At 37.9% G+C, this 14,392-nt stretch overlaps 1 protein-coding gene across 1 annotated transcript in view; it reads left to right on the top strand.

Moving 5' to 3' along the window:
• Positions 1 to 14,392, top strand: part of UPP1 (uridine phosphorylase 1) — a 99,843-nt gene that overhangs the window by 74,725 nt on the left and 10,726 nt on the right. The window contains exons 4-6 of the mRNA XM_053714321.1: positions 6,833 to 6,991; positions 7,717 to 7,831; positions 11,587 to 11,796. Of these exons, the coding sequence (XP_053570296.1) occupies positions 6,833 to 6,991; positions 7,717 to 7,831; positions 11,587 to 11,796 (484 nt within the window). The remainder of the gene's footprint in view (positions 1 to 6,832; positions 6,992 to 7,716; positions 7,832 to 11,586; positions 11,797 to 14,392) is intronic.

The following is a 14,392-nucleotide window of genomic DNA, read 5'->3' as shown; positions in this document are numbered from 1 at the left end:
CGTTAGCCGTGAAAACCAGCGTTAGAGGCTCCTAACGCTGGTTTTAGGCTACCGCCGGTATTTGGAGTCACTCAAAATAGGGTCTAACGCTCACTTTTCAGCCGCGACTTTTCCATACCGCAGATCCCCTTACGTCAATTGCGTATCCTATCTTTTCAATTGGATTTTTCTAACTCCGGTATTTAGAGTCGTTTCTGAAGTGAGCGTTAGACATCTAACGACAAAACTCCAGCCGCAGGAAAAAAGTCAGTAGTTAAGAGCTTTCTGGGCTAACGCCGGTTTATAAAGCTCTTAACTACTGTGCTCTAAAGTACACTAACACCCATAAACTACCTATGTACCCCTAAACCGAGGTCCCCCCACATTTTTTTTAACCCCTAATCTGCCGACCGCCACCTACGTTATCCTTATGTACCCCTAATCTGCTGCCCCTAACACCGCCGACCCCTGTATTATATTTATTAACCCCTAACCTGCCCCCCACAACGTCGCCTCCACCTACCTACACTTATTAACCCCTAATCTGCCGACCGCCACCTACGTTATCCTTATGTACCCCTAATCTGCTGCCCCTAACACCGCCGACCCCTGTATTATATTTATTAACCCCTAATCTGCCCCCCTCAACGTCGCCTCCACATGCCTACACTTATTAACCCCTAATCTGCCAACCGGACCTGAGCGCTACTATAATAAAGTTATTAACCCCTAATCCGCCTCACTAACCCTATAATAAATAGTATTAACCCCTAATCTGCCCTCCCTAACATCGCCGACACCTAACTTCAATTATTAACCCCTAATCTGCCGACCGGAGCTCACCGCTATTCTAATAAATGTATTAACCCCTAAAGCTAAGTCTAACCCTAACACTAACACCCCCCTAAGTTAAATATCATTTTTATCTAACAAAATAAATTAACTCTTATTAAATAAATTATTCCTATTTAAAGCTAAATACTTACCTGTAAAATAAATCCTAATATAGCTACAATATAAATTATATTTATATTATAGCTATTTTAGGATTAATATTTATTTTACAGGTAACTTTGTATTTATTTTAACCAGGTACAATAGCTATTAAACAGTTAAGAACTATTTAATAGCTAAAATAGTTAAAATAATTACAAATTTACCTGTAAAAGAAATCCTAACCTAAGTTACAATTAAAACTAACACTATACTATCAATAAATTAATTAAATAAACTACCTACAATTACCTACAATTAACCTAACACTACACTATCAATAAATTAATTAAATACAATTCCTACAAATAAATACCATTAAATAAACTTGCTAAAGTACAAAAAAATAAAAAAGAACTAAGTTACAAAAAATAAAAAAATATTTACAAACATCAGAAAAATATTACAACAATTTTAAACTAATTACACCTACTCTAAGCCCCCTAATAAAATAACAAAGCCCCCCAAAATAACAAAATGCCCTACGCTATTCTAAATAACTAAAGTTCAAAGCTCTTTTACCTTACCAGCCCTGAACAGGGCCCTTTGCGGGGCATGCCCCAAGAAGCTCAGCTCTTTTGCCTTTTAAAGAAAACATACAATACCCAAGCCCCCCAACATTACAACCCACCACCCACATACCCCTAATCTAACCCAAACCCCCCTTAAATAAACCTAACACTAAGCCCCTAAAGATATTCCTACCTTGTCTTCACCATACCAGGTTCACTGATCCGTCCTGAAGAGCTCCTCCGATGTCCTAATCCAAGCCCAAGCGGGGGGGCTGAAGAGGTCCATGATCCGGATGAAATCTTCATCCAAGCGGGAGCTGAAGAGGTCCATGATCGGAACAGCCAATAGATTGCGAGCTCAATCTGATTGGCTGATTGAATCAGCCAATCGGATTGAACTTGAATCTGATTGGCTGATTCCATCAGCCAATCAGAATTTTCCTACCTTAATTCCGATTGGCTGATAGAATCCTATCAGCCAATCGGAATTTGAGGGACGCCATCTTGGATGACGTCCCTTAAAGGAACCGTCATTCGTCGTTAGTCCGTCGGGCCAGCAGGATGTTCCGCGTCGGAGGTCTGCAAGATGGATCCGGAAGAAAGAAGATTGAAGATGCCGTTGATAGAAGACTTCATCCGGATCATGGACCTCTTCAGCTCCCGCTTGGATGAAGACTTCATCCGGATCATGGACCTCTTCAGCCCCCCGCTTGGGCTTGGATTAGGACATCGGAGGAGCTCTTCAGGACGGATCGGTGAACCTGGTATGGTGAAGACAAGGTAGGAAGATCTTCAGGGGCTTAGTGTTAGGAAAAATAAATACAAAGTTACCTGTAAAATAAATATTAATCCTAAAATAGCTATAATATAATTATAATTTATATTGTAGCTATATTAGGATTTATTTTACAGGTAAGTATTTAGATTTAAATAGGAATAATTTTTTTAATAAGAGATAATTAATTTCGTTAGATTAAAATTATATTTAATTTAGGGGGTTTTAGTGTTAGGGTTAGACTTAGCTTTAGGGGTTAATACATTTATTAGAATAGCGGTGAGCTCCGGTCGGCAGATTAGGGGTCAATAATTGAAGTTAGGTGTCGGCGATGTTAGGGAGGGCAGATTAGGGGTTAATACTATTTATTATAGGGTTAGTGAGGCGGATTAGGGGTTAATAACTTTATTATAGTAGCGCTCAGGTCCGCTCGGCAGATTAGGGGTTAATAAGTGTAGGCAGGTGGAGGCGACGTTGTGGGGGGCAGATTAGGGGTTAATAAATATAATATAGGGGTCGGCGATGTTAGGGCAGCAGATTAGGGGTACATAAGGATAATGTAAGTAGCGGCGGTTTACGGAGCGGCAGATTAGGGTTTAATAATAATATGCAGGGGTCAGCGATAGCGGGGGCGGCAGATTAGGGGTTAATAAGTGTAAGGTTAGGGGTGTTTAGACTCGGGGTACATGTTAGAGTGTTAAGTGCAGACGTAGGAAGGGTTACCGCATAGCAAACAATGGGGCTGCGTTAGGAGCTGAACGCTGCTTTTTTGCAGGTGTTAGGTTTTTTTTCAGCTCAAACAGCCCCATTGTTTCCTATGGGGGAATCGTGCATGAGCACGTTTTTGAGGCTGGCCGCGTCCGTAAGCAACTCTGGTATCGAGAGTTGAAGCTGCGTTAAAAATGCTCTACGCTCCTTTTTTGGAGCCTAACGCAGCCTTTATGTGGACTCTCAATACCAGAGTTATTTTTATGGTGCGGCCAGAAAAAAGCCGGCGTTAGTTTTTCGGGTCGTTACTGACAAAACTCCAAATCTAGCCGTAAGTGCGTGAACTCTGTCCATAACCTCCTCATATGGAGTCTCTCTACTGAGCGACTTTTCTAGTTCCTCGAACCAGAACCACGCTGCTGTAGTGACAGGAACAATGCACGAAATGGGTTGTAGAAGGTAACCTTGCTGTACAAAAATCTTTTTAAGCAAACCTTCCAATTTTTTATCCATAGGATCTTTGAAAGCACAACTATCCTCGATAGGAATAGCAGTTCGCTTGTTTAGAGTAGAAACTGCCCCCTCGACCTTAGCGACTGTCTGCCATAAGACCTTTCTGGGGTCGACCATAGGAAATAATTTCTTAAATATAGGGGGGGGGAACAAAAGGTATGCCGGGCTTCTCCCACTCCTTATTCACTATGTCCGCCACCCGCTTGGGTATAGGAAAAGCGTCGGGGTGCACCGGAACCTCTAGAAACTTGTCCATCTTGCATAATTTCTCTGGAATGACCAAGTTGTCACAATCATCCAGAGTAGATAACACCTCCTTAAGCAGTGCGCGGAGATGTTCTAATTTAAATTTAAATGTCACAACATCAGGTTCAGCTTGTTGAGAAATTTTTCCTGAATCTGAAATTTCCCCATCTGACAAAACCTCCCTCATGGCCACTTCAGATTGGTGTGAGGGTATGACAGAACAATTATCATCAGCGCCCTCCTGCTCTTCAGTGTTTAAAACAGAACAATCGCGCTTTCTCTGATATGCAGGCATTTTGGATAAAATATTTGCTATGGAGTTATCCATTACAGCCGTCAATTGTTGCATGGTAATAAGCATTGGCGCGCTAGAAGTACTAGGGGCCTCCTGCGTGGGCAAAACTGGTGTAGACACAGTAGGAGATGATGTAGCATCATGTCTACTCCCCTCATCTGAGGAATCATCTTGGGCAATTTCATTATCTGTGGCAGTACTGTCCTTACTTTGTTTGGACGCTATGGCACAATTATCACACAATTTTGAATGGGGAGACACATTGGCTTTCATACATATAGAACATAGCTTATCCGAAGGCACAGACATGTTAAACAGGCTTAAACTTGTCAATAAAGCACAAAAACCGTTTTAAAACAAAAACGTTACTGTCTCTTTAAATTTTAAACAGAGCACACTTTATTACTGAATATGTGAAAAAGTATGAAGGAATTGTTCAAAATTTACCAAAATTTCACCACAGTGTCTTAAAGCATTAAAAGTATTGCATACCAATTTTCAGAGATTTAACCCTTAAAATAACCGGAACCGGAGCCGTTTACAAATTTAACCCCTATACAGTCCCAGCTACAGCTTTTGCTGTGACCTAACCAAGCCCAGAGGGGAATACGATACCAAATGACGCCTTCTAGAAACTTTTCCAACTACTTTCAGGTCCTCACACATGCATCTGCATGTCTTGTTCTCAAAAACAACTGCACAGTAATGGCGCGAAAATGAGGCTCAGCCTACAACTGGGAAGGCCCTCCCTGACTGGAAAAGGTGTCTAACATAGTGCCTGACGTTAAAAAACGTTCCCCAAGTTTATAAGTGTGAATTATCAGCATAAACATGTATAAAATGTCCAAATAAAGCAATCGATTTAGCCCATAAAAGTGTCTACCAGTTTTATAGCCCATATTAAGCCCTTTATTCTGTTTGAGACTAAGAAAATGGCTTACCGGTCCCCATGAGGGGAAATGACAGCCTTCCAGCATTACACAGTCTTGTTAGAAATATGGCTAGTCATACCTTAAGCAGAAAAGTCTGCTAACTGTTTCCCCCAACTGAAGTTACTTCATCTCAACAGTCCTATGTGGAAACAGCAATCGATTTTAGTTACTGTCTGCTAAAATCATCTTCCTCTCACAAACAGAAATCTTCATCCTTTTCTGTTTCAGAGTAAATAGTACATACCAGCACTATTTTAAAATAACAAACTCTTGATAGTAGAATAAAAAAACTACATTTAAACACCACATACTCTTAACCATCTCCGTGGAGATGTTGCCTGTGCAACGGCAAAGAGAATGACTGGGGTGGGCGGAGCCTAGGAGGGACTATATGGCCAGCTTTGCTGGGACTCTTTGCCATTTCCTGTTGGGGAAGAGATATTCCCACAAGTAAGGATGACGCCGTGGACCGGACACACCAATGTTGGAGAAATAGAGGGCATTATAGTTTATTTTAATTTTGTGTTTAGCATTTTAAAAAAGATAAAAAATAACTGCACTAGGCAGTTTTGGGGCTTTAAAGATGGTGGATGTGCCTTTACATTGCGGTCTATGGGAACTGTGTGTTCCCAGTAAATATATATTTATATGCTTATATACATATATATGTATGTGTTTAATGTCCCTTTATTATGCATGGTTTATGGAGAATTACAGTTTGAGTTTAATATTCCTTTAAATTTAGCCTGTTAGGATTAAAGTATAGGGATAGTAACACTGAAAAACTCTCCGGCATGGAGAGAGATCATAAAATCTTTGGCATTTTTTTTAAACCTTTTATTATGATCTAGGCGGAGTCTCTCCTTCACATCCAGGACCCTGTGTAGCAAGATAAACAGTTCTCAAGCTAAAATTCTTTGAGGGACCTCGCCATACTGACAAGAAGTCTTAGACCTTTGCAGCTGAACATAGAGCTTTAGATCATCAGTGGTTGTTATATAAAATGCATAATTATACATAGTAAAACAACTTTGCAATATAATTCATTATTTATTTTGCCCCTTCTGTAGTTTATGTACGATAAATTGTGGATTTTCTATTCCTAATAACTAAAAGTGCACATGGCAGGTTTTGTTATCTTATCATTTGAGCCAAATCAATGGATTATAAGATTATGCTGATATGTTAATTTACTGGCAGACTGCAGAAACATGTTTTACATACAAGGGCCCCCATGTGCTAAAAGGCGAGCAGACAAGCTTATCAACACGAGAAGTTGTCCCCTCGCCTTCGCTACATACAGGATCCGCTGCCCGTATGTATCATTACACACTCATGTGAGCATGTAAAGCCTGCATCTTCTCTTGTGCGACCAATCACATGAGAGAAGGGACTGAGAGCAAGCATGCTCTCTGTGATTTCTCCTCGCCACGTCAGAGGTGGCGTAGAGTGTAAGAAGCAGCAGTCTAATGACCGCTGCTTCTTACATTGCAGGAAGCAGGCTTGCATATGCGAACCTGCCTCGCAAGGGCTCCAGAGCCCAAGGTATTTCCTTTCCCTTTAAGAATAATAAATGTATGGCATATAAAAGTTGATAACCTCTAATCTTCTAAGACACAAACAGGGACTATTTTAATATGCGACTAAACACAGATGTGCAGTCACAATTTACTGCCTGTATACAGATTCCCTTAAATATATTTGAAAAACACTTCCCCAATACATGTCTAGAACTAATTGTTTGGTTCAACCAAATATTTATTAATGATAATAAACTGTATATTCCAGGTCATAGATATTTAGTGTTAAAATATGCACTGGTGTGTAAATATTGACAATATAATACTGTACAACACATTTTTTCTCTCCCGAATGTTAGTTTGTGTGTGTCGGAGGCAGCCCATCACGGATGAAAGCTTTTACTCAGTACGTTGCTGGAGAACTAGAACTGGGAGACCCCAAGGATGATATTGCTAACATTTGTGCTGGAACAGATCGTTATGCTATGTACAAAGTAGGACCTGTGCTGTCAATCAGTGTAAGTTGGAAACTATACAAAAATAGTCTGTCTGAGAGGTCCCATTAACAAAAAGTTTACCAATCCATGATATATTTTATTTTTTTCTAAACTTAAATGTTCCTTTAATGTCTATTATAGCATATTAAATTATTTAAATGATAAAAAGCAAAGTACTTAAAAACCACTTAGTAGTACATATTTTTCTATATTAAAAGTGATGGAAGCACCACTGGAATATATATTTCAGACCCTTCTGGGTCCACTTTTACTTAAAGTGACGTGCAGAGCAGTAAGCCAAATCACAAGCACAATACTGCCTGCTTCATTAATACAAAAAGGTATGTACCTATAGCAGCTGTGCTCTGCTCCCAGCCCCTGTGACTGTGAGCAGGTGATATTGTTTATTATTGGCTATACATATAGGGGACATTATGGGAGGGGGTTATAGACTGTACCAAAGCTTTGGTGTAGGGGAGGCTATGGGAGGGGAGTATAGAGATCTGAAATATATATATATATTTGTATGGCACTTTATTCCTTCTCATTTTGTTGCTAGGGATCAGTTGTGCACCAACATCCATTTCCTTTTTTTTGTGTCCAAAATATTTTGCAAACATGTTTAATGGCTGCTCTTTTGTATACATTATAGAACGTCTGAGTTTCACATTATTTGTAATTTTAACATTAAGCTGACATAATTTGAATTGATATTTTCTTAAACATTTTTTGATTGTTTTTTCTAGCATGGCATGGGAATTCCTTCTATGTCAATAATGCTTCATGAACTGATCAAGTTGCTGTATCACTCTAAATGCTCCAATGTTATTGTAATTCGCATCGGCACATCTGGCGGCATAGGTAACGTCTGCTGTATACTTCCATATAAAACCTGAAGCATTCATATGATGGTACTCATAATTGGATTTTGTGTTTGTGAAAGACTAGCTTGATTAACCCCTTAATGACCAGCGATGTACCCTGTACGTCACTGGTCTTTCTATGGTGTGCCGCTTTCAATAGCGCAGTCTCGCCACCAGCGGTTACACCCATCTATCTTAGTAAACCTTCCAGAGGGAGGGTCTAATAGCACGGTCTTGCTGCTCGTGACAAAACTGATGCTATTATAGCCACACAATCCCTTAACGACCAGCGACGTACAGGGTATGTTGCTGTCATTAAAGGGTTAAATGATTTGATTATTGATAAGAGACTAAAGTATTTTTATTTATTTTAGAAAACAAGAATTGATAAATTATAATATAATTTCTTGGTTATCCAGTATTAGTCATTAAAGGGTGCAGATGACTGACAAGATGGAAAGGATGTCTGATAGTTAGATAAGTGCCTGAGCAAACCTGTGTCTTAGTGGTATCCGTAAAAGGATAGAAAGGTTGAAAATTAAATAAATTATAATATGGATGGATGTATTTAAATTTAAAGGGATAGGAAAGTCAAAATTAAACTTGCATAATTCAGATAGAGCATGTAATTTTTAAACACTTTAAAATTAAGTTCTATTTTCAAATGTGCTTGTGTCTCTTGTGATTGGCTAGCAAGTTTTATGTCTATCCAAATCATGAAATACATTTTTGTGGGGTTTCTATCCTTTTAAATAAATTTTTTTTTTTTGCAATATACTTTCATTAATAAAAATGCTTCTAGTAAACCTTTTTACAGTTTACACTGGAATTCAAACAGAGCTTCTGATGGTGTGTATTGCCTCAGTGAAGACTTAAAGGGACACTAAACCCAAAATGTTTCTTTCATGATTCAGGAATACAATTTTAAACAACATCCCAATTTACTTATATTATAGTTTGCTTCATTCTTTAGATATCCTTTGTTGAAGAAATAACACTACACATGGGTAAGCCAATCACACAAGGCATCTATGTGCAGCCACCAATCAGAAGCTACTGAGCCTATCTAGATATGCTTTTCAGCAAAGGATATCAAGTGAAAGAAGCAAAATAGATAAAAGAAGTAAAATTCAAAAGTTATTTAAAATGACATGCTTTCTAAATCATGAAAGACACAATGTCCCTTTAAAAGCAAAGTGTAATCTAATTTCTTTTCTTTAATATGTTCCCATTGACCCATTTTAACTGTCGGAGTGTATTAAATTGTAAACATTTTATGCCAAAATGTTTGTTAGATAAATTAATGAAAAATAAGAATGATAGTTCAGAGGATCACAAAACAAGTGTTCCTGAGCTTAAAAGGGCATGATACCCGAAAATGTTCTTTTATGATTCAGATAGAGCACTGGCTTTCAAACCTCCCTCAGGCTTCCCTAACAGGCCAGATATTGAGGATATCTGAACTAGAGCACAGGGAAAATAATCAGCTGATTAGTAAACATGATTATTTTACCTGCTCTCATCCAAGGTAATGCTACAAATCTGGCCTGTTAGGGAGGCCTGAGGACAGGTTTGAAAATAACTTTCCAATTTACTTCTCTTGGCATTCTTTGTTGAAAAGCATACCTAAGTAGGCTCAGGAGCTTGGAGCTAGCTGCTGATTGGTGTTTGCACAAATATAATTTTTATCATTGGTTTACCAATGTGTTCAGCTAGCCCACAGTAGTGCATTCCTGCTCCTTCAATAAAGGATAACAAGAGAATTAAGCAAAATTGATACCATAAATAAATCGGAAAGTTGTTTAAAATTGCATGCTCTATCTGAATCATGAAAGAAAAATATTAGGGTTTTGTGTCCCTTTAATAATTCCACTTGCTTAAAGGGATATGAAACCCATACTTTTTTTTTAATGATTCAGATAGAACACTCTGGTCAGATTAGTCTGGAGTGAATTTCATCCGACAACTGTAAGTTGGTGGCAAGAGTTTAGGATGTGGGCTCAGAGATATCAGTTGCAGACTCAAATTATCAAACCTTCACCCAATTGGAGCATTCACTTTTTGATAAATCTCCCCCATAATATAACAGTGTAAATCAAGGAACAGTATGGCTGTCACCCGTGTTCCCTTTAATAGCGCTGCAAAATCTGTTGGCGCCCTACTGATAATAATAATGGTTAGGCTAGTTTAATGAGCAGTCCAGCAGTGAAACAGTTAATAAGGGAACCACACCTTTGCAAAAACAATAGCAATACATCATTTACAAACCAATATTTGAGTTGGCCTCTTAACCCTTTCGAGTCTGGGCTAAAGTGCCTACATCAGAACAACTGTTCCGATGTAGACAAATTGAAACCACTCGATCGTGCACACGATCGCGAGATTTCAATTATTGGATCGCGTCTGGGGGGCGTCCCTACAACCCTAGGAACGCCCCCAAGACCGCGATCAAGTCCTGACTGCACAGAAGGCTTCAGGACAGCCGTTGGTTATGACCTTCTATTCCGTCATAATGGCTTTAAAGCCCAGTCTAATTATGACGGAATAGAACGTCATAATGGCTTTAAAAGGTTAATAGCAGTAAACTGAACCTAGAAAATAACCAGAGGGCAAAAAATAGGTATTATGGGATATGACTGATCTATAATAATTTAATTCATTATTCTTTTCTGTAATTGTATTTTGCAAATGTTTTCACGCACCTCTTGCAATCATGCAGTAGAACATGCGGACACTTTATAATTAAATGATAGCAGTAATATATGTGATTCCTTATTTTATTACATTGATAATTATTTATGAACTTATATATTCTCATATTTGATGTAGTAAACACTATTACTTAATGTATGCAATGTATTGAGAATGAGTAGATGAAACTTTGTTAAATAATAATAAGAAAGAGTGGGAAAATAGATCTAAATAACCTGAAATATGATTGCTTTCCAAATTTAAAGGCACATGTATGTAATGCATTAAAGATAAACTAAATGTATTTTTTCATGCATCTGTTACATTACAGGAAATAGTGTTTATCTGAGGCTCCCATTTAAAGAAACAGCTAGTGTAATGTGTTTTTACGGCACCATGTAGGGTTGTCACCTTGACCATGTTTTCCTGGACACTTGAGTTATACATGCTGCAGGGTGTGCAGGGAGCAACACGAATAGTGCTGTTCAGTGTCACTATTTGTGTGCTGTTTAGTGTTGGAATTCATGTTCCTACCTGTACACCCTGCAGCATGTATAAGTCATAAGTGTCCAGGAAACCATGGCTGAGGTGGCAACCCTAGCCCCATGGGTGTTACTCTGCCCCAATAATTACTAGCTAGAGGTAGTTTTTATAGCAAATGATTGATACAGCCAATTAGATGCTGTACTGCAGTGCTCACTACAATGAGAAAGAGTTGACTGTACACCTGTTTCCTGCTCTACTAACTGTTCATGGTCATGCATATGCTATAGCACAGCTAGACTTATTATTGATGTCCATGGAGTTTGCTCTGTTATTTGATAATGGAATCGGTGGTATGATGTCTGATTGGCTGATAAAAAAAACATTAGTGTCTCTTTAACACATTAGTTTAATTATTTTGTGAAGAATATAAAATGACCTTGAAGAAAAGTGCAATAAAATATATAAATGCTTCCTCTTTCCTCTCACAATGAACCTCTGATTGGCTGTATCATACTTGCCGAGAGAGGGAGTTTCCTGCTAATTTGTTAATTTAATTTGTTGTTATGTTTGTTTTAGGTCTACAACCAGGCTCAGTGGTCATAACAAGCCGGTCTGTAGATGCATCTTTTAAAGCTCAGTTTGAACAGATTATTTTAGGAAAATCTGTAATAAGACCTACAGAACTGGATTCTGAACTAGCCCAGGAACTACATCAGTGCAGCAAAGAAATCAATGAGTTCAACACAGTGATCGGACAAACAATGTGCACACTGGATTTTTATGAAGGTATGCTATATATCATACAAATGCAGAAAAAAAGGTTTGGAACATATATTATACAGATTTTGGAAAGAGCCAGCATGCTGGCAAAATAGGTGCAAAAATAGAGTCAGCAAATCACATTTACTAGTATTAAGTCACTGTCCGGTTGAATACCTTCCCATTTAAAGGGATACTGAACCCAATTTTTTTCTCTCATGATTCGGATAGAACATGCAATTTTAAGCAACTTTCTATTTTACTCCTATTATCAATTTTTCTTTGGTCTCTTGGTATCTTTATTTGAAAAAGTAGGAATGTAAGCTTACAAGCCAACCCATCTTTGGCTCAGCACCTGGGTAGCACTTGCTGATTGGTGCCTAAATATAACCACCAATCAGCAAGCCCTACCCAGGGTGCTGAACCAAAAATGGTCCGACTCGTAAACTTTACATTGCTGCTTTTTCAAATAAAGATACCAAGAGAATGAAGAAAATTTGCTAATAGTAGTAAATTAGAAAGTTACTTAAAATTGCATGCTCTAGCTGAATCATGAAGAAAAAATTTGGGTTCAGTATCCTTTTAAACATGTTGCGAGTTATAATTATCTTTGACAGTATTTTGTTACTTAGTATTTGATCTTACATTTAATTGTTGGCATACATTGTTTTGTGGCTTAAAGAGACATGAAACCCAATTTTTTTTTTATGACTCAGATACAGTATATAATTGTAAACAACTTACCACTTTACTTCTTTTATCAGATTTGATTCATTCTTTTGGTATCCCTTGTTTAAGGAGCAGCAATGCACTACTAATAGCTAAACATATCAGATGAGCCAACGACAAGAGGCATATATGTGCAGCCACCAATCACCAGGTAGCTCCCAGTAGTGCTTTGCTGCTTCTGAGCCTATCTAGGTATGCTGTTCAACAAAAGTTGCAAGGAGAACAAAGCAAATTAGATAATTGACGGTAATTAGAAATTTGTCTAAAATGACATGAATATGATTCAGGAAAGTTTAATTTTAACTTTACTGTGCTTTAAATGTACAGGTAAATATATATTGTACTCGAGCCAGTGATAATGCCCCTATGGCTATTGTAATGCAATAAATAGTAATAGCAAACTAAGCAGTTACTAAATTAAACTATATCTTGCCAACCCTGTTACAAACTTAGCCCATACCTGAACATACAGGCTGTAGCTACTGTGGAACTAGTATAAAACTGGATTTTAAATCCAGAACATCTTGTGCTGCCTATTTAATCAAAGAACTAACAAAGACATTTGTACCCTTCATTGTATAAGTCTTATAGTTTTTTTTTGTTTTGTTTTTATTTGGCACAAGCTGTATTTTATTTTCTGCTTCATGAATTCATTGTTGCCCCTAAGATATTTTTGCTCATCTACTATATTTGACATATTAGTTTCTCAGGCATTCCATACTTCCTTTAACAACACACATAGTGGAGTACAGTTCTTTTTAACACCATACGTGACGTCTATCTTAATGATAAGCTACAGCTTCCAGCAGAGGAACAGTGTAGCACATGGTGCTGTGCTGATCACGTGGCCACACACTAAAACAATATCCTCATATCAAAATAACAGTTGCCATCTGAGAACAAGGGGATAATACAATGTCTAGAATTTGAGAAATACATTATTATTATTATACATTTTACAGCACAACTGGTAATAAAATATAGTGCCAAAATACAGTTCATATTTTGTTGTCATGTCGCAGTCATCTACAATTCCCTGTAAATTATTTACATGATGCCAGGGCAAAATAGAGATTTATGTATCTCTGCAACTTTAATATGTTTGGGTGAATATATTCATAGTTTGCACACGTATTTCCTTTGCTGCTACTCCCTTCCCACACAGACGTATTTATCTACATCGGAAAAAAGTTCCAAAGTAAACGATTAAATAAAAATTTAAATCACGCGAATGTTTATGTGATCGTGTTGTTTCAATGATGCGGTTGTGTTAGGGGTAGTGCCTACGATGCTAGGCACCCCCTCCAGCCTGCAATCCTATTCAGGAAACGCTTATGGCCTCAGTATAGCCAAACGGCTAGGATGTTGTATGCCGTCCTAAGGGAGCTAAAGCCCAGTGCAGTTAGGACAGCATAGAACGTCCTGAGGGTACCCAACCTTCACTACCTCATCATTAAAGAGACTGTAATATAAAATGTTTAGCATCAGTAAAGATGATAAGATACTGCAGTAGCAATTCCGGATTGACTCCTCTAAATAAGAAACGTTGTGAGAGAGTTTAGCCATTGAAAAACATTTTCAAAAAACAGTGGTGTTATTTGTGTTCTGAAAACTAATAAAAACTTTGTATGGTAATTTACTGGAAAACTACAGAAATGTCTTGTAGTTACCAGGGGTTGTATGTTCCTTTACCTACCCTACAGATTCTTTCTAGAAAGGGAGTGATAAAGAGGAAATAACAGCCATAAGAATCTGTACTGTGAGAGATAAATGTTTGAAAAATAATGATAACATAGTTGAAATCACGCAGGTTTTATGGACAGTGTCCTGTTCGTTTTTGCATTTAGTGCTTTATAAAACCATTATTAAAATCTTGTGCATTATTGATATATAG

This window comes from Bombina bombina, chromosome 5 (genome assembly GCF_027579735.1).
Source record: "Bombina bombina isolate aBomBom1 chromosome 5, aBomBom1.pri, whole genome shotgun sequence".
Taxonomy (NCBI): Eukaryota; Metazoa; Chordata; class Amphibia; order Anura; family Bombinatoridae; genus Bombina; species Bombina bombina.
Note: the sequence above shows the minus strand (reverse complement) of the source record. Positions and strands in the feature narration are given on the sequence as shown.